Source organism: Terrapene carolina, unplaced genomic scaffold, assembly GCF_002925995.2.
Source record: "Terrapene carolina triunguis isolate 2854851 unplaced genomic scaffold, T_m_triunguis-2.0 Scaffold387, whole genome shotgun sequence".
Lineage (NCBI taxonomy): Eukaryota > Metazoa > Chordata > Testudines > Emydidae > Terrapene > Terrapene triunguis.
The window spans coordinates 146601-170197 of record NW_020664738.1 but is presented as its reverse complement, the minus strand read 5'-3'; the positions used below and the strand labels follow the sequence as shown (position 1 = coordinate 170197).

The 23597-nt window shown below is 42.1% G+C and overlaps 1 protein-coding gene across 2 annotated transcripts; it reads left to right on the top strand.

The window, feature by feature from the left end:
• Positions 1-67: 67 nt before the first annotated feature.
• Positions 68-22261, top strand: SLC35A5 (solute carrier family 35 member A5). Of its 2 annotated transcripts, none has more exons than XM_024200250.2 (7): positions 68-110; positions 5260-5412; positions 7387-7485; positions 14346-14479; positions 18193-18260; positions 18805-19571; positions 20872-22261. In XM_024200250.2, exons 2-7 carry the CDS (start codon positions 5283-5285, stop codon positions 20886-20888), a joined length of 1215 nt encoding a protein of 404 aa, XP_024056018.1. In that variant the 5' UTR covers positions 68-110; positions 5260-5282; the 3' UTR covers positions 20889-22261. The 2 variants fall into 2 exon arrangements, with proteins under 2 accessions (XP_024056018.1, XP_024056017.1); XM_024200249.2 differs by having other exon boundaries at positions 18805-19597; positions 20872-21017.
• The last annotated feature ends 1336 nt before the right edge of the window (positions 22262-23597 follow it).

Below are 23597 nucleotides of genomic sequence, written 5' to 3'. Positions count from 1 at the left end.
CTGCACGGGGAAGGGATCACATGACTGTATGGGGCGCTTCCCAACACGTGACTAAGCGGCAAGGGGCGTGCGCGAGTGGTGATGCTGGATGGGGGAGCCGCTGCCGCCTGGTGAGCTGGGGGGCGGGGTCTGGGAGCCGTGAGGGCGTGTGTCGCTCGCTGCCCCTGCGCCGAGGGGCCCGCGATGCGGCGTCGTGGTGGCGGCGGGGCCGGCGCGGAAGCCCGGGGGAGCGGCGCTCTCTGAGGCGGGGCTGCCTCGGCCTGGAAGCGAGCGCGCGGCCCGCATCAGCCCCGAGCAACGCCGCTGCCCGGAGCGGGACCCAGCGCGGCTGCCCTGGCCCGGGTCTCACGCGGGAAGCGTCTCTGGCTTCAGGCAGCGGCGATCCGCGTCGGCGGCATGTCGGGGCATCCGGTAGCCAGGGCGGCCCGGGCCCAGCGCTCCCCTCTCCACCTGTAGCGGCCCCTCCCGTCTGTGCTGCAGCAGGGCGGCCCCGGGAGCAGCTCTCTAGGGTAAACACCGGGCCGGGCAGCTGCACATGCCACGTCTTTGTACCTACGATTTCTGGGCACCTGCAGCCTCTTCTGTACTGACACTTGATTCAGCCCATCGGTCTCATGGCAATTTGCCAGCTTGGCTCTCAGGGCGTGTCTACACTACAAAATTAGGTCGATGTTATAGAAGTCAATCTTTAGAAAACGATTTTATACAGTTGATCATGTATGTACCCACTAAGCACTGTAGGTCGGCAGAGTGCGTCTTCAATACTGTGACTAGCATCGACTCATAGAGTGTTGCACTGTGGGTAGCTATCCCACAGTCCCTGCTGCCCATTGGAATTCTGGGTTAAGCTCTCCGTGCCTGATGGGGCAAAAACATTGTCACGGGTGGTTTTGGGTACATGTTGTCAGTCTTCCCTCCCTATCTCCTTGAAAGCAACGGCAAACAATCGTTCCGCACCTTTTTTCCAAGGTTACTCATGCAGATGCCATAGCATGGCAAGCATGGAGCCCACTCAGCTCAGCACTGCTGTTGTGAGCATTGTAAACACCTCCCGCATTATTCTGCAGTATGTGCAGAACTTGGCTAGGAGCCGCCAGCACGAGGATGATTGTGAGGAGGACATCGACACAGACGTTCCTGAAAGCACGGGATGTGGCAGTTGGGATATCGTGACGGCAGTGGGGCTGGTTGATACAGTGGAACGCCGATTCTGGTCCCGGCAAACAAGCACAGACTGGTGGGACCACATAGTGTTGCAGGTATGAGATGATTCCCAGTGGCTGCGAAACTTTTGCATGTGTAAGGCCACTTTCATGGAACTTTGTGAGTTGCTTTCCCCTGCCCTGAAGCGCAGGAATACCAAGATGAGACCTGCCCTCACGGTTGAGAAGCGAGTGGCGATACCCCTGTGGAAGCTTGCAATGCCTGACTGCTACTGGTCAGTTGGGAATCAATTCGGAGTGGGCAAATCTACCATGGGGGCTGCTGTGATCAAGGTAGCCAAGGCAATCACTAACCTTCTGCTAGCAAGGGTAGTGAGTCTGGGAAATATGCAGGTCATACTGGATGGCTTTGCTGCAATGGGGTTCCCTAACTGTGGTGGGGCGATAGATGGAACGCATATCCCTATCTTGGCACCGGACTACCTTGCCAACCAATACATAAACTGCAAGGGGTACTTCTTAATGGTGCTGCAAGCACTGGTGGATCACAAGGAACGTTTCACCAACATCAACGTGGGATGGTCGGGAAAGGTGCATGATGCTTGCATCTTTAGGAACTCCGGGCTATTCGAAAAGCTGCAAGAAGGGACTTACTTCCCAGACCAGAAAATTACCATTGGGGATGTTGAAATGCCAATAGTTATCCTTGGGGACCCAGCCTACCCCTTGCTCCCATGGCTCATGAAGCCGTACACAGGCAGCCTGAACAGTAGTAAGGAGCAGTTCAACTATAGGCTGGGCAAGTGCAGTTAAGTTCTTTGGACATTTAAAAGCTCGCTGGCGCTGTTTGCTGACTAGGTTAGACCTCAGTGCAACCAATATTCCCATTGTTATTGCAGCTTGCTGTGTGCTCCATAATATCTGAGAGAGTAAGGGGTAGATGTTTATGGCGGGGTGGGAGGTTGAGGCAAATCACCTGGCGGCCAATTTTGAACAGTCAGACACCAGGGCGATTAGAAGAGCATAGCTAGAAGCGCTGCGCATCAAGAGAGGCTTTGAAAAACAGTTTAATGACTGGCCAGGCTACGGTGTGACAGATGCAAAACCACCCCCTTTGTTGAATGTACTTCCCTGTAAGCCAATCTCTCTCCCCCCCACACCCACGACCACAGCTGGCAAAGGAAATAAAGTCCCTATTGTTTTGAATCCATGCATTCTTTATTTATTTTTAAAAAAGTGAGATCACTGATAAGGTAGCCCAGGTGGGGTGGAGGAGGTGGGAAGGACGAGGCCACATTGCTTATTGCAGCCACACTACAAATCAAAGCTGTTTGAATGACAGCATTCTGTTGCTTAGGCCATCCTCTGGAATGGAGTGGTTGGGTGACTGGAGCCTTCCCCTTCGCGTTCTTGGGCGTCTGGGTGAGGAGGATATGGAACTTGTCGAGGAGGGAAGGCGGTTATACAATGGATGCAGCGGCGGTCTGTGCTCTTGTTGCCTTTCCTGCAGCTCCACCAGACGCCTGATCATGTCCGTTTGCTCCCCATTAGCCTCAGCATCTCCTTCTGCATGTTCTGATCACGCTCACTGAATGCTTTCCTGGCCTCCGCCACTGAATGCTTCCATGCATTCAGCTGTGCCCTATCAGTCCAGGAGGACTGCATGAGCTCAGAAAATATGTCATTGCGAGTGCATTTTTTTTCGCCTTCTAATCTGCGATAACCTCAGGGATGGAGATGATATGGGGAGCATAGAAACATTTGCACCTGCAGGGGGGGATAAAAAGGGAAAAGGGAGACTCTTTCATAGTGAATCAAACAATTCACAGCAGACAGCACATGTGCTTAAGGTACAAGGTCACATTTTGCCTTTTATATTGAGCGCCTGCTGGTATGGTGACCCATCACACACGGCTGGGCAACAGAATTCGGTTTCCAGGCAGCCATGGTAAGCCAAAGGGTACGCGGGGTTGGCTTCTGCCTTCATAACATGTGGGAATGGTTTCAAACTGCAGTGCCCCCCTTTTCCATAGCAAGCAATGCCAATTGGGTTTGTCATTTAAAAGGAGGGGCTGCGGTTTTGGGGTGGATGTGCAGCACACCCCTCCCCCCACTGTGTGGCTATTCTCCAGGATGATCCATTTTAGCCAAGTGCAAACAGCCCAGCATGAATGCGGTCCTTTTACTGTTCACTTACAAAACTTCCCCTATTTCAGCCAGGTGACTATGAATGATATCACTCTCCTGAGGCTGAGAAAGAAAGATAAAGATTGAATGTTGCATGAATGCGACCAAAACCCAGGACCATTTGCTGCCATGGTTTGTGCTGCAGTGATTCCAGACCACTTTCTACTGGCTTGGCGTGGTAAAGTGTCCTACCGTGGAGGAAGAAATAAGGCAGCCCTCCCCAGAAACCTTCTGCAAAGGCTGTCAGAGTACCTCCGGGAGAGCTTCATGGAGATGTCCCTGGAGGATTCCCCTCCATCTCCAGACATGTTAACAGACTTTTCCAGTAGCTGTACTGGCCATGAATGCATCCCAATTCTTCAGGGCAAATCAAACATTAAACACAATTGCTTTTAACCCCTGTAGTTTAGTTACAAATGTGCACTCACTAGAGGTGCTTTCTCCGCCTTCAGGGTCTGGGAACTCGCCTTGGGAGGGTATTGGCTCCAGAGTGATGAAAAGTTCGTGGCTGCCGGGGAGAACGGATTCTCCCCTTGCCTGCTGCGCATTCTCCTCCTCCTCCACAAAATCCTCCTCCGTGTTGCATGAGACTCCCCCCTTGCAGGTGTTCACGGACAGTAGTGGGGTACTGGTTGGGTTCCCCCTCCCCAGAATGGCATGCAGCTGATCACAGAAGTGACATGTATGGGGCTCTGATCTGGAGCGACTGTTTGCCTCCTTTGTCTTGTAGTAGGCTTGCCTGAGCTCCTTAACTTTCACGTGGCACTGCTGTATGTCCCTGGTGTAGCCTCTCTCCACCATGCCCTGTGCGATTTTGATATATATATATTAGCATTTCTTCTTTTTGATCGGAGTTCTGCCTGCACAGATTCTTCTCCCCATACAGCAATCAGATCCAGTGTCTCCCGTTCGCTCCATGCTGGAGCTCGTTTGCAATTCTGGGGGGACTGCATGGTCACCTGTGCTGCTGAGCTCGCCACGCTGACCAAACAGGAAATGAAATTCAAATTTTCCCAGGGCTTTTCCTGTGTACCTGGCTAGTGCATCGGAGTTGAAAGTGCTATCCAGAGCGGTCACATTGGAGCACTCTGGGATAGCTCCCGGAGGCCAATACCGTCTAATTACACAACACTGCGTCTGCACTACCCCAAATTCGACCCAAGAAGGTTGATTTTAGCGCTACTCCCCTCGTTGGGGAGGAGTACAGCAGTCGATTCTAAGAGCCCTTTAGGTCAACGGAAGGGGTTGGTTGTGTAGCCGCATTGCTTATAAAATTGACCTAACGTGGCTAAATTCGACCTAATCTCATAGTGTAGACCAGCCCTTAGTGAAACAAAGTTTGCGGCTTCTCCTGCTCTTTTTCTTAGCAGCACCAATAAGAAACAGGAGCGGGTTTCTGTTTGCATTCTTGTTTTCTAATTTCAGTGCTTCAGGTAACTAAATTATAGTAAACATAAGTCTTGATCATGTTAATATATGCTGTTTAGTAAGACTGAGAGGTTTGTGTAGGGGTTTGGACTACCATCGTTGGACTCTATGGAAATGAATGAGATCCTGTTTCAGCACGAGACATAGCAAATTGACAACGGTAGGAACAAGATTTTTTTTTAAAATGTGAGACATCATAAAAGAATAGATAGATACCAAGACTATGCCATTTGTTTAACCCCAGTAGTTATTCAGCATTGTACAAATACATCCCTCTCCCAGCATTGCTTTTGGGTCTTCCACTGGAGCATTCAGTGAATGTTGTGTATCTCTTTTGCTGCTGCTCAGAGATTTTTCCAAAGCAGCAATAGAATGAAACTACGGTAGGGCTCCAGAAAGCAATAAAATCATGTGTGCTTAGATATCTGTTATCAGTGTCTGAAAATACGTGTACAAGGTATTTTCATTTTGTTGTCCAAAGGGCATTGACAGCCAGACAGCAGAATGGAGACCAAGTGCTGCAGCCCGTCTCTATGGTGCTCCAAGTCAGCCTTGTACACATTCCTGCTAGGAGGAGCATTTGTTACCTTGGGTTCAAGTCGTATTCTCCTGATGAAGTATTCCGCCAATGAAGGTAATGTTGGATGTTTAATATATAATGTATTACCTGCAGAAATTAGAGTTTTCTACTTGGGGTAAGACAATGTAGATGCTGAGATTAAACCACTCTATTGCAAATATATTTACTAGGTTTGGTGTCCCATTCGAGCAGTGTGTTTATCCTTGCCTTTCACCTGCAGGTTTGTTAGGAGCATAAATGTTTTAATACAGAATCTGTTTCTGGGGGAGCAGTGTGGTCTAGCGTAGTGTTTCTCAAACGTGGCCACCAGGGGCTTTTCTTGCGGCCACAGCCTCCTGGGCAGTGATTTGAGGGCGGGGGGGCAGGGCAGGCGCAAAGCAGCGGCCCCTCCCCAGGGGCCACCAGGAGTGGTTGGGCCCTGCCTTCCTCTGAAGAGAGACAAGCTGGAGGAACAGGCAGCCAATGAGTTCCCCACCTTCCCAGGGGCAGTGGGATCGGGCTTTAGCCCTCGGGTGGCAGGCTTTAGCCACGGGGCTTTGGGCTCTGTCCCCTGGGCGTGTGGCTTTGGGCTCCATTCCCTGGCTGTATGGTGATGGGCTCTGACCCTAAGCTCATCCTCCCCCCATCACCTCTGGCCCCCGCTGCCTCTCCCAGTGCCCCATCACCCCTGGCCCCTGCTGCCTCTGTACCGACCTCCCCATCCAAGGGTTAATTTGTCCCAGGGCTTGCTTGCCGGGGCTGAGTAAAAAGTGATATTGTATGTTTGTTAATATCACTTTTCACAGCACACTTAGTAGCTAGCAAGTCTAAAAAAAAAAAAAAGCAACCAAAAAAAGCAACAGAAACAATAAGCAAAATGACAAGAACGTTCAAAACACCTTATTTGTGTTTCTATTCTGTTTAGGCCCAATAAAGAATAGAAACAACTGTACACTATTTTTATTATTGAGTCTGTAAAAAGAAAACACCCTACATAGATAGATTGCAATGATTTGGACATGTACCTTTGCATATTTATTTGTTTTTCCTAAAGTTAATTAAGTATTTTAGGAAAAAATTTCACCAACTCTTGCTGGTGGCCGCATTCTGAGGCCACCAAAAAAATTGTTATGAGAACCCCTGATCTAGTGGATAGAGCACTGGACTCGGGAGACCTGGATTCTATTCCTCATTCTGCCACTGATCTGCTGGGTAACCTTGGGCAAGTCTGTGCTTCTGTTTCCCCATCTGTAAAATGGGGGTATGGCACCTCTTTCATTTAAAGCTCTTTCAGATCTACTGATGACAAGAGTGATATAAGACTTAGTTGTTATTGTTATTGTGCATTGGAATCTGTCAGCAAAGAGAGTTTTTTCTATGCTGAAAACCTTCTATTTAGCCCTGATGTGCCTGATATTGAAAGGTGCTATGCCCTCAACTCCCACAGAAGTCAGTCTTTCATGATCAGGCCTTTTGTTACTATATAGTATTGTGGCTGCCAACTTTAGTAAAAACTGATAGAGTATGTGAGAAACAGATTTTAAATACTTACAATAATTCTGGCTAACAATGAAAGGGCCTAATCCTTGAAGAAGGGTTAGCCAACTTAACAACCTCAAACTTGTAAAATTGTCAGTTTTGTGTGAGCAAAAAAAAAAAAAAAAGCTCAAATTTAATTAAATTGGGAAAGTATGATTTTTCATCTTTCAGTAGCACTCTATAATGGCTGAACTAATTGTACTCAACCTTTCCTGAAGAATTCAAACTTATGAGCTTGAGACTAAGCATGGAAAACTTCAGCCTGGAAAGTGAAATGTTCAAGAAGTTGTGTGCCATTGAAAATATGGAGTATTTATAGTTAAAGTCATGAACATAACCTTAACTTACAAAGTGTGCATTGTTTATGGAACCTGGTCAGAACTTTTTAATGGATGTGTTTAAGCGATTATCATGGAATTGTTGTGCTCTTTCTGTTGCTCTAAATGTGATTGGAAAAGTTGGATGAGTAAGAATGTTTATTTGCTATAATAATTTTGCTGAATTTCACAGATAACAAATACGATTATCTTCCTGCAACTGTGAATGTGTGCTCAGAGCTAGTTAAACTGGTGCTATGTATGACAGTGGCACTGTGGATAACAACAAAAGGTAAGTTCATATGGCTAAAAATCTGTTAGGAAATGTTCACCTTATACTTTAAATCCCTCTGCTTTTGTATGATGGATTCAGATGTACAGTAATTGTACTATACGTGTGGTGTACCATGGTAGAGCCTATTTGCAGTGGTAACGGGGACAGTATCTTCACTGAGAGTTAACTTGAGTTGCACTCTGCACTTGATTAACTCCTCTTGAATTAGTGTAGCTTGAGTGACAGAGGCTACACTGTGAAATTGTACAGAGCAATTGTATAAGCAGCACAGAATGATTGTGTTAGCAGCTGACAAACTCAAGCTGTAGGCTTGGTCTACACATGGAATTTATATTGGCATAGACCCCACTGTAGACTCAGCTACGTTGACAATGCTTCTATCAGTGTAGCTGACATTATTCATGGAGGTGGTATTCGTATGCTAACAGAAAAACCCCTTCTGTTGGCGTAGACTGTGTCTGCACTACGGGACTATGCTGGTATACTTATGCTGGTATTCTCTCTGTAGTGTAGACATACCCATAGTCTGTACCAGGGTGGATCTGATTTAAATCAAATCAGGAAGACTTGATTTAATCATGGATGTCTACATAAAAGTGCATTCTTGTTGGTTGTTATAACCTTAATATATATTATTCACAACTCAGATGTAGGTTTCATTTTTAGAAGGTACACACTATACATTTTTAAAGTGATTTATTTTGAAAACTTCTCAGATTAGTTTTACAGTTATATCAGAAAATGAATGATTGGTTATTTCATTTACCAAAGGTAATTGAAGCAGATATTTATGAAGTCATTGGGAGGTGAACTATTTCCAATTCAACAGGTTAATCATTAATATTTGGAGGATTTTCTTGCCATGCTGTATTAGGAGGAGAACATCACCAGACAGACATTTAAATTGTTTTATTTAACTAAAATAACGTTATGTACTGTGGATTTTTTTCTTCAACAGCAAACACATTTTTACAAAACAAGCATATGAATTTTTGAATTTAGTTAAACATTCAAGTTTTTTAAAATCAGGTTTGTTTTTGTTAAAATTATTTTTAACTAAAATAGTTAAATGAAATATTTTAAAAAAACAAAAAAAAATTAAATCGACTATATCAGTAAGGTCAACATGAGAAACATAAAATATTGGCTTATGCAGTTAACTCAGTCATCTTCACCTTAATTTTCCTGTTTGTTCATAATCTGGAAAAGAAAAACAAGCTTTCCTGCTTTTTCAGGTCTCAAACGATTTCTCAATTTGGAATGAATTAGTCCAAAAGAAGAAAATATTCTTTCTACACCAGCAGAAGAAGCTACTGCTGTTAAAAGTGAGATTATCACTTCAACAGTCTCTGAATCCAAGTGCTTAAGTGACTTCCTCCAGTTCACTGGTGTGACTTTCTTTAAAACATCATCATCAAACATATATTTCTTGAACGGTTCTTATTCCCAAACTGGGTCTCTTTTACGGCCTGCTGCCATTATAGGTTTTCCCTTCTAGTGAGAGAATGGTATGGTAGATCTCAAATCAATGAAGGCTACACTCAGAAAGACCTCAAGACTTTTGGAATATGCTGCTCAAACAATTTCACTTTCGTTTCTACTGCCTGTCTCTCCCTTCTCACATTTATCTCCAGACTTCTCCTTGTCCAGATCTTTTAGAGAGAGGTAAGGGATTGACTCTGTGTACACAAATTTGCAGAGGGACAATAGGTCTGTTATTTCCCACTTCTATATATTATTTATTTATTTAAAAACATTTTTGCTGTTAACAAGCATGTTATCTCTGGAGACTCAAATCCACAGTTTGAGAACTGCAAAACTAAGCATCTCTGATGCTATCTTCTAGACTGAGCACTGAGTCCCATTGGGTAGATAGAAAGATTAGCCCCTGGAACCCCATAAAATTGGGTCCCTAATCCATGAACTATTGGAACTCATTTACAAAACTTTTCTTAAACATTACATGAATATATTGTGTCATGCTATAGAATTAGAATTTATAATCCCTATTCCATGATGAGATATCTTTGAGCTATAATGTATCTTAATTAAAACTCTTTAGATAGGTTTTTTTCCCTCAAAAAGCATTTAAATAAAAAAAAATACAATTTTTTTTTTTTAAATCACTGATTTTTATCCACCCTGGTCTGTACACCCCGACAGGCAGTCAACTCAAGTAAAAAGCACCATCATACTGTAGTGAAGGGTTTTTGTGTATGGACAGGACTAGAGCTAGGGGCAACACTCAAGTTATAACTTGAGTTAACTCTGAAGTGAAGACAAGCCCTGGGTCTGTGATCTCTTCAGATCTTATAAGCTAAGCCAGGGTCAGGCTTGGTTACCTAATGCTGTAAAAAGTGCTGATGGCGACTGTTACGGTTCTCGGGATACCCAGGACTGTGAGTCATCTTATTACCCTCTGCCTCCAGTGTGAGGGAGTCTTGCCTGTGCCTTGCTGGACATCAGCTCCCTAACACCAGCCTGTCAGCCACTGAAGCACTCTCCTCTGAGCTATGCCAGTCCTGTCTTTACCTTTCAGATTAACAGTAGGTGCATCCTGGTCCCTGAATCCCTTCAAGAGTTCCCCTGTGATATCCAGCCCGACACTGGCTACTGTCAGAAATCCCAGATCCTCTGCCCCCAAAGACACAGTGTACTGCAGTTTACTAGTTTTACCTTAAATCCTCTCCTCTAGATAATGCACAGCACTTACGAGCACTTAAAAGAAGATTACGAAAGAATAGATGTTCCACTGGAAATGAGAGAGTGGTGGAAACAAATGGTTAAAATACAAAGCAAAATCCTAAAGGATGAACCTGGGTCTACGTTCATTAATAATTACCTTTCCTATCTAAAAAAAGTGGGTGGCCTCCCCCCCCCCCCCCCCCCCAAAAAAAAAATACAGTCTGTGGCAGATCTGGCTGGCTTCACAGACCAGGATCCAATTTTTCATGAGAACATTCCTGCGCCTCAAGAGGTTTCCTCCTCAGTGTAAGTATATAGAGTATCTCTCCATGCTCTGTTTTGTACTGAAACAATCTTTTGTCTCTATTCGTAGGCAGGGTAATTCTCTTTCTGTTGCAGTGTATCTTTTTTACCTCCAAGTGGTTTCGATAGTTTGCAGTTGCCTCCGATGGTTTTCCATTGAAAATCTTGAGAGGGAGCAAGGCTAGACAATTGAGCCTTCATCACTGGCTAACCAGGACAGGGGGTGACATCTCCTTCCTGTTTGAATGAGCCATCACAGAGATACATTATCCCCTGGTGACTTACTTCTGCTCCGAGTCCATAAAGCATACTTTCAGTATAACTACATTGTTCCTTAAATATTGCCCATACATGCATCTTGCAATGGTTATGAATCTTGACAAGTTACAAGCTTTCCATAGATACCTTATATATTACTATTTATGGATAATTATCCTGCAAAACATGTTTGCTGTAGTGAGTTTGTCAGGTCTGAGGTGAGTTGTTTGCAAAGAACAGGGGACCCTTTGCCAAGCAGCCTCTATGTCTCAGCGATTCAGTAGGCTATACTCTTCCTTCTGAGCCGGTGCTGATTCAGTGTCCCAGCACGGTGCATGCTGCTTGTGGTACCCTTTTTTTTTTTTTTTTTTTTCAGATGAGACATCAGTTTCTGATCACTTGTGGTCATTAAATATTTTATGATGATCTGCCTGAATTTCATTTTAGGTAACTATATTCTGTCTAGCAAAATTCTCCCTGTAGTTTGTTAGATACAGTATTCTTCAACCTTAGAAAGAAGGGAGTGGTCCTGTGGTTCAAGTGTAGAATTGGAAACAAGAGTTTCTTGTTCTGCTCCTTGGCTCCATCACTGTATACTTTGAACAAATCCCTTAACTACTCTGTTCTCCGGTTTTTCCAGTGTAAGTTTTGTAAGGCTTGTTTAATGTTTATAAAGCACTTGGAGAGACTCGTAGGAAAGGCACAAGAGAATAGTATATTATTGTTGATTGTAGTTCCATCTTTTCCTCCCAGCCTCTCTGTAGCTTCTTCATAAAGTGAAAAAGATCAGCGGTTAATCTCACCATTTCATAAAGCAAAATAGTAGAAGACTGATACTTTTGTACAGGAGAGAACGACAACCTTGTGGGACTTCAACCATTTTGTAATAGAGACTGAAAAGGAACTTGAGTGAAATACTGGTTCCCACAAATGTTAATGAAAAAGCCAAGTTCAGGTAGATCATAAATACAGTGCACAGCCCGTGTTTTCAAAAACAAACTAAACTGGATATTTTTTTTCCCCCACGCACGACTGTAGCACCCAACAAGGTATTGTATGAAAGGGGTAGATAAAACTGGCCTGTCTTCCAAAATAGGTTGATTTCTTAACTGTAGTAGGTTGACCTTTCCCCTCGTAATCAACTATGTATCAAAATATATAATATAATCAGTTCCTTTTTTTAACCAGAAGCCACTGTGACATGTCTGCTACATGTATTTACTTGAAGGCTCACACATGAAAGAGTTGGGCTATCAGCCTGGACAGTGTAGTTGGTATGTCACTACCAACCAGCGTCAGCTGAGTAGAATTTCCAGCTTCCCAGTCACAGAAGATGAGGATGACACATGCCAGTGCCTTGTGCATGTGTGTCCTTTGCCATGTATCTCAGCAAATAAATGCTGTTTTTTAAAGTTCACGTTTAAAGGAGTAAAGTCTTTATGGGCAAGTATCCACGCTGATGATGATCTAGAGGTGGAAAGACATATTAGGTCATCCAATCCATCTCCCTGATGGTGAAGGTTTTCTACCTACTGCATGTTACTATACATACAACATGATGGGGGCTAATTTAGCTACAACCAATCAGGAAAGAGATCTTGGAGTCATCGTGGATAGTTCTCTGAAGACGTCCACGCAGTGTGCAGTGGCAGTCAAAAAAGCAAACAGGATGTTAGGAATAATTAAAAAAGGGATAGAGAATAAGACGGAGAATATCTTATTTCCCTTATATAAATCCATGGTACACCCACATCTTGAATACTGCTTACAGATGTGGTGGTCTCATCTCAAAAAGATATACTGGCATTAGAAAAGGTTCAGAGAAGGGCAACTAAAATGATCAGGGATTTGGAACGGGAGAGATTAAAGAGGCTCAGACTTTTCAGCTTGGAAAAGAGGAGACTAAGGGGGAATATGATAGAGATATATAAAATCATGAGTGGTGTGGAGAAAGTGAATAAGGAAAAGTTATTTACTTGTTCCCATAATATAAGAACTAGGGGCCACCAAATGAAATTAATGGGCAGCAGGTTTAAAACAAATAAAAGGAAGTTCTTCACACAGCGCACACTCAACGTGTGGAACTCCTTGCCTGAGGAGGTTGTGAAGGCTAGGACTATAACAAGGTTTAAAAGAGAACTAGATAAATTCATGGAGGTTAAGTCCATTAATGGCTATTAGCCAGGATGGGTAAGGAATGGTGTCCCTAGCCCCTGTTTGTCAGAGGGTGGAGATGGATGGCAGGAGAGAGATCACTTAATCATTACCTGTTAGGTTGTGCTCCCTCTGGGGCACCTGGCATTGGCCACTGTCGGTAGGCAGGATACTGGGCTGGATGGACCTTTGGTCTGACCCAGTATGGCCATTCTTATGTATGTTCTTATGTTTGATACTGCTGTTTTGCTCCTTCAGTATATTTCCTGGACAGAGCACCTGTCATTCCAAAGTGCTTTACAAACTTTTACTAAGCAATTTAATTCTTTGCTTTGGGAATAAAGTGTAGTCAGATCGAGGAGAAGAAATGACGCACACCTGCATTCAAAAGACTATTGATTGAGAATGCTAAGGGTACATTTATCTTCCAAACTTTCTCCCCTCAAATCTAATATAGTTTGAAGGGAAGCTGAAACTAGTCAGCCCATTCCCACCTAAATTTCCCCCTTCACCTTCTTCCCCTTTCCTTATCCTTTTGAGCCTTTAAACATATCTCTTTCTTCCTATTCCTCTCATCCGCACCATCACTGCTATTCACATTTAAAATTACATTATGTTTTAAGACACACATCCCCTGAACATTTAAGCACATGTAATTATTATTCTTTTTTTATTTGTATTACCGTAGCATGTAGGCACCCCCGTCATGGACCAGGATCCCAGCATGCTAGGTTCTATACAAACCTAGAACAACAAGGTGATCCCTGCCACAAAGAGCTTACAAACCATGTGTAATCTTGCATCTTCTCCCCTTGCTCACATTCTGTTTTGTCTTGTTTTATGTCATATCTTCATTTAGATTGTAAACTCTGTGAGAACAGGGACTGTCTTTTTGTCTGTAAAATGCTACTGTACTTTGGGTGCTACATATGCCGGTCTCTTACATCTAGGCTATTGTTTCAAATCTAGGCATGCTCAGTAGTCAGCAAAAGTCATTTCTATCTGACTGTCATTCTTTAGGCATCAATAATGATGGGTGGTCTCATCCTAGTTCCTAGTGAGTATTGTGCAAAAGGACCACCAGCCTTGTTGATGGTCTCTCTGCTGAGGCAGAAGACCAAATGACCGTTGAGATTGAACTCCTCTCCTTAGAGGTTGTTGCATTAGGAGCTCGGTTAAGGCAGATTGACGAGAGTATGGGGAAGCTAGTGCTGCCTCTGCTCGTGTTGTGTATCTCCTGTGGATTAATGAAAGACTAAGGTCTCCAGGGCTGTCATTCTGACACCATTCATCAAATGCTACATTTGCTTTAAAACAAACCAAAAAAAGCAATTGCTGTCCTGTCAAATGGGGATTAAAACACACCTCCATTAACATGGAAAGTCTTTTACACAGATTTTTATCATTCTAATCAAGTTCATTTTACTGACTGATTTTTTTTTTTCCTTTTCTTTTAGAGGGACGTTCATATAGTGACTTTGGATGCACCTCATGGAGGGAGTTTTGTAACTACATGAAGTGGTCAATTCCGGCCTTTCTGTACTTTTTGGATAACCTGATAGTTTTCTATGTATTGTCCTACCTCCAACCAGTAAGTATACACAGACCAAATAAAATAGCATTGAAATGATGCAAGTCTCTCTCTTGCTGGAGGTTTGCTAGTTGGGGTTTCATGGTCCTGCAGTTGATCTGTCTAAGGCTGCCCTGTACACAAGGACCGTTTCTATTAATCCCTTCCATCCACCTGCCCATCAGATCCTGTTTTGTAGCTTCCAGTTGAAAGAGAATCTTTCTGCATTATCTACTTCCTTCCTGATTTAGAGGTAGCGTTGAATGGCTTCAAAGTGATGCAAGACTTGGTCCTTCCTTCTCCTTTCTTGAGCTCAGCATATCTGTTTGATTTGAAGGGGGGATTTTGAGTCCCATCCCCTATACAGCTCCTACCATTAATGTCTTTATATGAATGACTTCAGTCACTTTTATATTTTGCTTTCTTCTATTTTGCATCGATACCATTATGATCAAACCCCAAAAGTGAGAGGAAGGGGAAGTGGAAAGAGTGTTGGATGCTGATTTTTTGCATTTAATTACCTCCTGTACCTGAGCTAGTATCCAGTGTGACAGACATTTGCTGCTTTTATTCATAGAACCTGGAATCAATCTACAAATATTCAGAAAAATTTTGATCTTCATTTTTTGCCTGGGGGGATTTTTTTTTTTTTTTGGTTCAAGTTTTATTAGTGTTGACTATAAAATAACAGGGAATTCTCAATATATTTATCATGACACTAGAGAAACTATAGTTAAACTCAATCTAAACCTTTATTTTCACTCTCAGGCTGTCTCAAAAAATTGTCCTTTAAGGCTCAAATTTCTGGCATGGACAGCTGTAGTCAACAGGACTGTTGCTTTTGCCTGGTTTGCAAACATCTGGTTTTAGGGGAAAAAAGGTCTGGGTGATTTAAAATAACATATGCACTGTTTTATTAACTTCTGAAAGGTGAGCACAGGTATAATGCCCTGAATAATTACAGGATCTAATGTTTGAAAGATTACGTCTGCATGTAGTCATTTTCTTAAATAAGCAACTTGGCTTTTGGTTGAGGGGATCTTTTATAAAGATCATACAGCAAGCTTGTACACACACTAGTAATTTGTATTTCTTCTCTTAGAGCGAACGCTGTTCAAAACCCCCCATTTCCATTATATAATTCTTTGTCTTTAACTTTCGATCTGGTATATTTCATAGAGGTTTATTAAAATTGTAGTGCTATAATGGTAAAACAAGAATGAATAATAACATTTCCGATATTTAAGTGCATCCTGGGCTGAATAAATTCTGGAAGGCATGGTAAGCTGCAATTGAAAAGACAGTAGCTAGTTGCATGAAAGAAGATGCATGTAAGCCTTGTCTCATGTGATTTTAAAAACTAAGTAGGTATGGGTCTTACTAGTACTTGAATGAGTGACTGCCTGAAATACCGAGGGTTCTATGCTTGGAGCAGTGGCTGTTCTTAATTATTTAATGTGACTTATAAATAAGATTTTATGTTCTGTTATCTCATGTGTTGCGTAGTGGTCTCTGGTAGATTTGACTCTGATTCCTGCCCTGTTATCTTGTTCCTTGGGACATCTGTAAATAAATACTGGAAAACAATATCCAGTAGATATTGCACCATAGGCTGTTGGAGACAGGACATAATACAAATTTTGGTTTGTACTTTGATTGATGACCACAAAGCAAAAACAAAAATGTAAATGGAGCGTATGTTTCAATTGTGTATCCGTCCCTGTATCTGCTAGTCCATCTCTTGAAGAACCTCCTCTGTCAGTTCTGGATTCACCTATTTAGTCAAATATTTTTCTTACTTTTAAAAGCAGAACTAAGGAAATGTTATGCTTAATGGTCTAGTAACAGTTTTAAAAATGAGACTTTAATTTCACAAGTCAAGAAAATCAGAGGAAACTTTAACTGACCTCTTGTGTGTATTCATTGCACTTAGTATCTTTGATTAAATGGGAACACAGTACTGGAAAATGTGACCTGCTACTTGGCAAATAATACACTGGATTATAATGGAAAGGAACTGCCCTTTTTACTGGTTAACGCAAGACAACATTAATGCAAAGTTAGGGTTGTGAATTTAAAGACATAAGTCATGAAGGTCAGAATATACGCACAACATGGAAATTATTTATATAAATATTTGATTAAAATCTATTATGTAATGAAGAGATCTTTCTTCATAAAGGTCTACTGCAGGGGGAGACTCAAGGTAAGTTAAACCCAGATTTCTGTGTTTGTCACTCTTCGTTAAACAGGCTGTGAGATAAGGAGAGGCATATGACAGAAAAATATTTTTTTTAAATTCTTTTTAACCTCTGTTTCTGTTCGGGATTCATTAGAGTTGCACCAGAAAAACATTGTTCTGGGACATAAGATACTACAGGTCTCATATGGCCACTGGCGCCAATGATGTGCTATAAATGATGCATTCTCAGATGTCTTCAATGATCTCTTGACCTGGTTGATGAGGGCAGTAATTCAGTTTTGAATTTTCCTTGGCAGTTCATGTTTAAAGACTAGGGTCATGGCATGTCAGACATATTAATGGGAACCCACTACTTCCTAGCTAAGTCAGCCTGGAATGACTTTGAGGACATGGTTAAGGTTATAGAAAATCCCCGTGGGAACCTGAATTGAGAATTTTCTGACTCTTAAGACTTTTTAAAGTGTGGTTCTGCTCTGAAAAATGCCATTGTTTATGAAGTATCCAAATCAAATTTGTTCCCATTTCTCAAATAAAACAGTGTTGTTGTTTTAATTAATGCTGCTGCAAGCTTGCCCTGGGTTCTTTCCTTCCATTCATTATCACAAATAATTAAGATTTTGCAGACCAAATTCTTCCTTCAGTTACACCCGTGCAGACCCGTTGTCTTCAAATTGTGCTCTGTTACATCTGTGCAACAGCATTAGGCTATATCTACACTACGCAGCTTTTAGCGACACTAAACATTTGTCTTTTAGGGGAGGGTTTTTTTTTTTTTAACACTTCTGAAAGGCAAAAGTTTTGCTGTTCAGATGCCAGTGTAGACAAAGCCTTAGTCTTGTAATTGTTACCTAGTTGATAATTCTGTTGATGAGTGAGCCAGAATAGACTCCAGGAGCTGTATTGGTTATGCACAGCTAGCCAGAGTAAAACATAGCAGGCACTCCACTTTTTTTTTTTCTTTCAGTAAAATCAGTAGATTTGACTCTGATACTCACAGAAAATAGGATTAGGAAGGAGCCATTTTTACACAGTCACTTTCCAGAGTAGAACTGTGATTTATACATCTGTTTTCATGCGCACTCTTGAGATTGTAATAATGCTCAAACGTCAGAGTACAAACAGCAAAAAAAAATCTGAACACACGCCACAATTGAAATGACTAAATATTCTATGTATTAAAATTCTAACTCATGGCTGTAAAAGAAATTTATTGGCCCAAAGTGCTTGATCTAGCGCTCACTGAAGTCAGTGGAAGTTTTTTCAACTCTGTTTAGCCCAGGGTGAAATCTGCCCCATTGCAGAAAACCCTAGCAAGATTCTGTGCACCACTTAAGCCATTAATGTGGAACTGGCATTTAGGATCTTGTGTGGTTCCTCCTTGCAAGAGTGAATTTCGCCCCGAGTGAAAGGTCTGTCCCAATATGATCACTTTTTGCTGTGGGGTCTTCTGATAGATGAACACCGTGAGTTGATTTTTATTGGTCAGATTCTGTCTGGATTGTAATTTTTCCCCTGTCCTCTTTTTTTCTAGGCCATGGCTGTATTATTCTCAAATTTTATCATTATAACAACAGCGCTCCTATTCAGGATAGTGTTAAAGTAAGTAGCTATGAAAGCAAATAAAACATTGGGGAAGTTATGCTGGATTCTTTCTCTCCACATGAGGGCTATAGTATTTTTAATACTCTGTTTTTTCTGTAGTCTTTGGCATACAAGCGCGAATAATGACTTAGTGGTTTAACTGTTATTGTAGGTATGAAATACTTAGCTTAATTGGAACCACAAGTTTAAATTTCAGCAAATTTGTCTCAGTCCTTCATTCTTCTGTAATGGATAAATAGAATCATTATTGTATTGTAATGTTGTCTCCATTGTGAGTCGTGCAGGGGCTCCTCGTAGGCAACTGGGGGAGGCACTTGAGCACACTGCCTCTTTGGTGTCTGAGATGAAGCTCTAGGGAAATCCTCACCCCATTGAAGTTAATGGGAATTTTATCTGCTCAATGGAGCTGAGATTTCATTCTCTCTCTCTCTGGGTTTGCCTGTGGTGTGGAAGTTTCTCCGTGCCACGTGTCATTTGTTTTCAAAATGCTGAACACCTGTCCCTGTACTCTAAAGGTTTTGGGTTTTTTGTCTCCACACAGACGGCAGCTCTCCTGGGTGCAGTGGGCATCTCTACTGATTTTATTCCTGTCCATCATAGCCCTGACTGCAGGGACCGGAAGCTATCAGCACAGCTTGGCCACACACGGGTTTCATCATGACATGTTTTTCAGCTCCTCTAATCGTTGCCTTCAGTACACCAGGCCGGAGGAAGAGTGCTGGGGAGGAGACAACTGTACGGAAACAGGGTTCTTTCCCAGCTTCAAGTGGAATGTCACTGCTACCACTGCAGGAGCATTGAAACCTCTCCGCCTTGGCTTGGGCCATCTGCTGATAATAGTGCAGTGTTTCATCTCTGCTTTGGCCAACATCTATAATGAAAAGATCCTGAAGGAAGGGGACCAGCTCAATGAAAGTATATTTGTGCAGAACAGCAAGCTATATGTCTTCGGGGTGCTGTTCAATGGGTTGATGCTGGGCCTGCGCTCTGAGAACCGTTGGCAGATAGAGTACTGTGGCTTCTTTTATGGCCACAATGTGTTCTCTGTAGCTCTCATTTTTGTCACTGCCTTCCTGGGGCTGTCCGTGGCCTTCATTCTGAAGTTCCGAGACAACATGTTCCACGTCCTGACTGCACAGATCACCACCGTGATCATCACCATTGTGTCCATTGTCATCTTTGACTTCAAGCCTTCTCTGGACTTTTTCTTGGAAGCACCTGTGGTGCTTCTTTCCATATTTATCTACAATGCCAGCAAACATCAAGGCTTGGAATATGCCACTCAGCAGCAGAGGAACAAACTCCTCGGTGAGATCTGGGAGCGATCCAGCGGGGTAAGGCTTTGAAATGCTTGTGTCTCTGGTTGACTCCCTTTCTCACAGACTGTTTACCAGTTGACTATTCAGAGTTCACTACACGTGTGGCTGGACTCATAATTCAACCAAATTGTCACTTTCATTTAAATGACACAAGATCAATCTCGGTCTTGTAAATAAATCCTTGTTTTAGGTCCATACTTCTATGTGTAGCTTCCTCTTGTTTCCTGAGGCCTGGCTGAAGCTTTACCTCTCTGCTCTGACCTCAGATGATCCTTCAGCCATCTCGGCTTGAACATTCTTTTAGCATTTGCAGCCAAATACCCCATCAAACCCAAATATCCCAGCATTATACTGGGGAACTGATTATAAACAAGGAAAATTGACTAGTCTATTTTCACAGCCCAGGTTCAGCTAAATGCAGAAAGTAAACATACAGCATAAATGGAGGAAAATAAATTAGATATTTAAAAAAATTTCAGCTTTAACAGTCTAAGATGTTTTAAGAAATTCAGGTAAAAATTTTTTTTTTTTTTAAGAAACGCAGGTAAGGATATTTTTAATGTAAGATTTTCAACATGGTAGTTGCCCCTTCCTCATGAATCAGTTCCTCCAGCCTCCTGCTATAATTTCTGCTCTTCTATGAACGAAGATCCAGATGCTTAAAATCTAGGAAAATCTTTGTGGGGAAGGGGCTTGCTCCCAGACCTCACATTCAGGTGAACTGAGAAATAAGTCTGCAGTATTTATAGTATATTTATGGTCTGTGAGCAGCAGAGGGCACTGTCTGCATTTAGTCCTGGGAAACTTCATTTATCCCAGAAAGAGGAGGGTCGATGTTTCCTTGGAATTCTGCACAGTGCTATTGCAGAGTGATATTTAACAGTAAATAACACATATAGTCTCACATTTGTAAAATCAATCACTGCATGTTTCAGCAGATGTAATTAATTAGCTACAGTACAAGTTACTCAGCACCTATGTATTTGCCAACATAGGAAGGGACACATCTATTAATTGAATACAGTGCAATTGGTAAGATTTCAGGAAGGACACCATGGAAAAATGGTAAATATTTAGCTATCAAAAATATCTAGGGACTGTCCTTCAGGAACAGCTATGTATGTTGTATCTTAAACAAGGATCTTGGTGTCCCAGGACAAAAGCTTTTAAGTACAGGCCCTTGATTTTGCAGTTGTCACTGGACTGCTGCAGGGTAAGTATTACTAACAAGAAGAAAATTTGCTAATGCTGTTACTATCTTCTTCCCCTCCATTTTTCGGCTCCTGTAGGATGGAGAGGAACTTGAGAGACTGACCAAAGCAAACAGTGACATTGATACAGATGAAGATGCCTTCTAGCATGAGCTTGTGCAACTGAGTGCTGGGTATTCTCCAAGAGAACAGTGTTGGTATCTTTTTAAACTATGGGATAGTCTTTTTTCTAAGTGCAACAGTTAAAACTGTTTGGATGGTTTTGTGATTCCAGAGGATGTGTATTGTGTTTTTAAGTTGTGCAAATAAAACACATCTCCAAGTTCAGAATAGGGTGTGTCCAGGTTTGGGGCTGGGATGTCCGATGAGGAAAAAATGAGTAAAGCCCATTGGATTTCAGAAGTTGACAAGGAAAACTAGAGAATTATCAGTTCGAGCCTTATATATTAAGGGTTTTTTTTCCTCTTCTCACACTAGTGTAAATCAGCAGTTAATTCCAGTGCAGTCAATGATAAACTGATAATAAAAGTTATGAGAGAGAGAAGTTCGGCCCTAGCTTAATGATTTGGGTCACATGGGTGCTGTATTATGTATAGTAATCCAGAACACTCGGTGTCCTCAATTGTACGTGTTTGCCTATCATACACTAGGGTTGTATAGGGATAATATTTCTCACTGGTGAAGGGCCTGATCCTGTAAACCTCAGATCCATGATCCTGACTCAGTTGAGAATAGTCCCATTGAATGGGCCCCTAACATTTGTAAAGTGCTTTAAAGATATGAAGTGTTATATAAGTGCTAGGTATTCTTATTTCCAGGGCTACATGTTCATTGGTATCATGCACCCTTCTGCAATTTGATTAAGGGATGATTCCACAGCTGCAGAATGAGTTTCCTCATTTCTGCAGTGATTTGCAGGCACTGCTGCTCCTATGTGTCCTGTGGAACATTACACCCAATTATAAATATGTTCTGTTTGTTTGGTAACGTGATTAGTGTTGCACAGTGGCAGAGAAGCTTTCTTGATATTCAGAATACAAGCTTTTAAATAAACAGAGGGTTCATATACTTTCCTTTGGGGAAGTAATTTCATTCTTACTCTACCTGGAATTGCAGTTTGCCCATCACAAGACATCAGGGATTTTCATTCTAGTTCACTATAAAAGTAGTTACCTTATGTCCAAATTCACTGTAAGTGCATTTCACCATATCTGTAAATACAGTGTTTTAAATCTAAAAAGATAAACTTGACCCAAAATTTAGATTTTTGTAAAAAGCTTAAAAAAAAACAACCCTAAGAAATATTTCTGTAGTCTTAAAAAAATCAGATTAGTAGGTTCTGTTTAGATCAACATTTTTCTGCATTGTTTGCAGCTCAGATGCTACAAAACTGCGCTAGTGTGTGGGGTGGTCTAGATCAGTGGTCTCCAAACTTTTTTGATCGCGCACCCCTATCAGTAAAACAATTTTGAGCACACACCCCCTGCCGTGCTGGCTCTACCATTTTTGGCGAAGCAAAAAAAAAAGGGGCTCCTCCTGCCGCGCACTCCCAAGGATCCTCTTGCGGACCCCACTTTGGAGACCACTGGTCTAGATAATACATAGTCATGTCTCAGTGTAGGGGCTGGACTAGATGACCTATCGAGTTCCCTTCCAATCCAAAGTCTGTTCAGTTTTGAAAAATGATCTGTTTTATTCCATGCAGCATGATCTGGCAGACTCAGCAACTCCCGAGTCTAATTTCTTCCACTGCTTCAGTTAGCCACCTTGCCTCAGCCATTTCAGCTTCCTGACTGAGTTTCCCCATTTGTAATATAGAGATAATACTGTTACCTACCTCACAAGTGTGTTCTGAGGATTAATTATTGAATGTTTGTGCAGCACTTTAACAGTAAAAAACTATACAAACACTTCAATGTGTTTCAGTAATCTTAACTGTTACTAAGAAGATAAGAACACTTGTGTTTTGGTTTTTAAATATAAGGCCAGATTCATTCATATGTTTCAGCTGCTTTTTGACACTGGCCATACAAAGCACCTGTAAACCCAGCTTAATCAGGGAGCCCCTTTGAATTTGGCTCATCATTTTTTTTTTTTAACCTGACAGTGTCCTCTCAAACATACCATTTGGGTTAGGGATGTATTCCCTATTACAGGTGCAGCTCTTGAATGTGTAGTTTGACCGTGGTCCAGATTCTGACTTTACCCCAGTTTTATGCCAGGATAACTATTGGCTTGTGTAGAATTCCTCCTTATGTATGCTGGTATAACTGAGAACAGAATAAGGCCTGTTGATTTCAGCAACTCACCCTTATATTGCATTCTGTGTGAGACGCTGCTGCTTTCATACGTACTGGTGCCTATGGTATATGACCGCTTTGTAAATAGGTGTTGTTTTACCTGTAATTTATTATGCCTAATTGTGAAACAAGCCTGAATAAACTAAAGTTCATTATGAAATGATTGCATCATAAGTTATTTCTGGTGTGTGGTGTATTCATGGTTTCAAAGAGGGGGCAGCAAACTAGAGATACAATATTCCTTTTCTCTCCGTTGCCACTAGAGCTATTAAATAAAACCAGCAACACAGTGTATTCTCAACGACCCTAGAACATTTGACAGTTGCAGCATATGAGAGAGGGTGCAGTACATAATGACATTTGGTTGTTTCTGTAAGGTAAACAATTTAAGTATAATCTCTTAGCTATGTAGGGTTTCTCTACACTGGTAGCATTTTGTACCCACTCTGCACTGGTATATATAATTATGCAAGATGCTGGGTAAAGTGAGTTGAAAGTGGCTGC

Coding starts and splice junctions, on each gene's coding strand:
- SLC35A5 (XM_024200249.2), top strand. CDS start 5,283: ATGGAGACCAAGTGCTGCAGCCCGTCTCTATGGTGCTCCAAGTCAGCC. Junction 7,486..14,345: donor ACTGTGGATAACAACAAAAG/GTAAGTTCATAT, acceptor CTTTTCTTTTAG/AGGGACGTTCATATAGTGAC. Junction 18,261..18,804: donor CTATTCAGGATAGTGTTAAA/GTAAGTAGCTAT, acceptor GTCTCCACACAG/ACGGCAGCTCTCCTGGGTGC.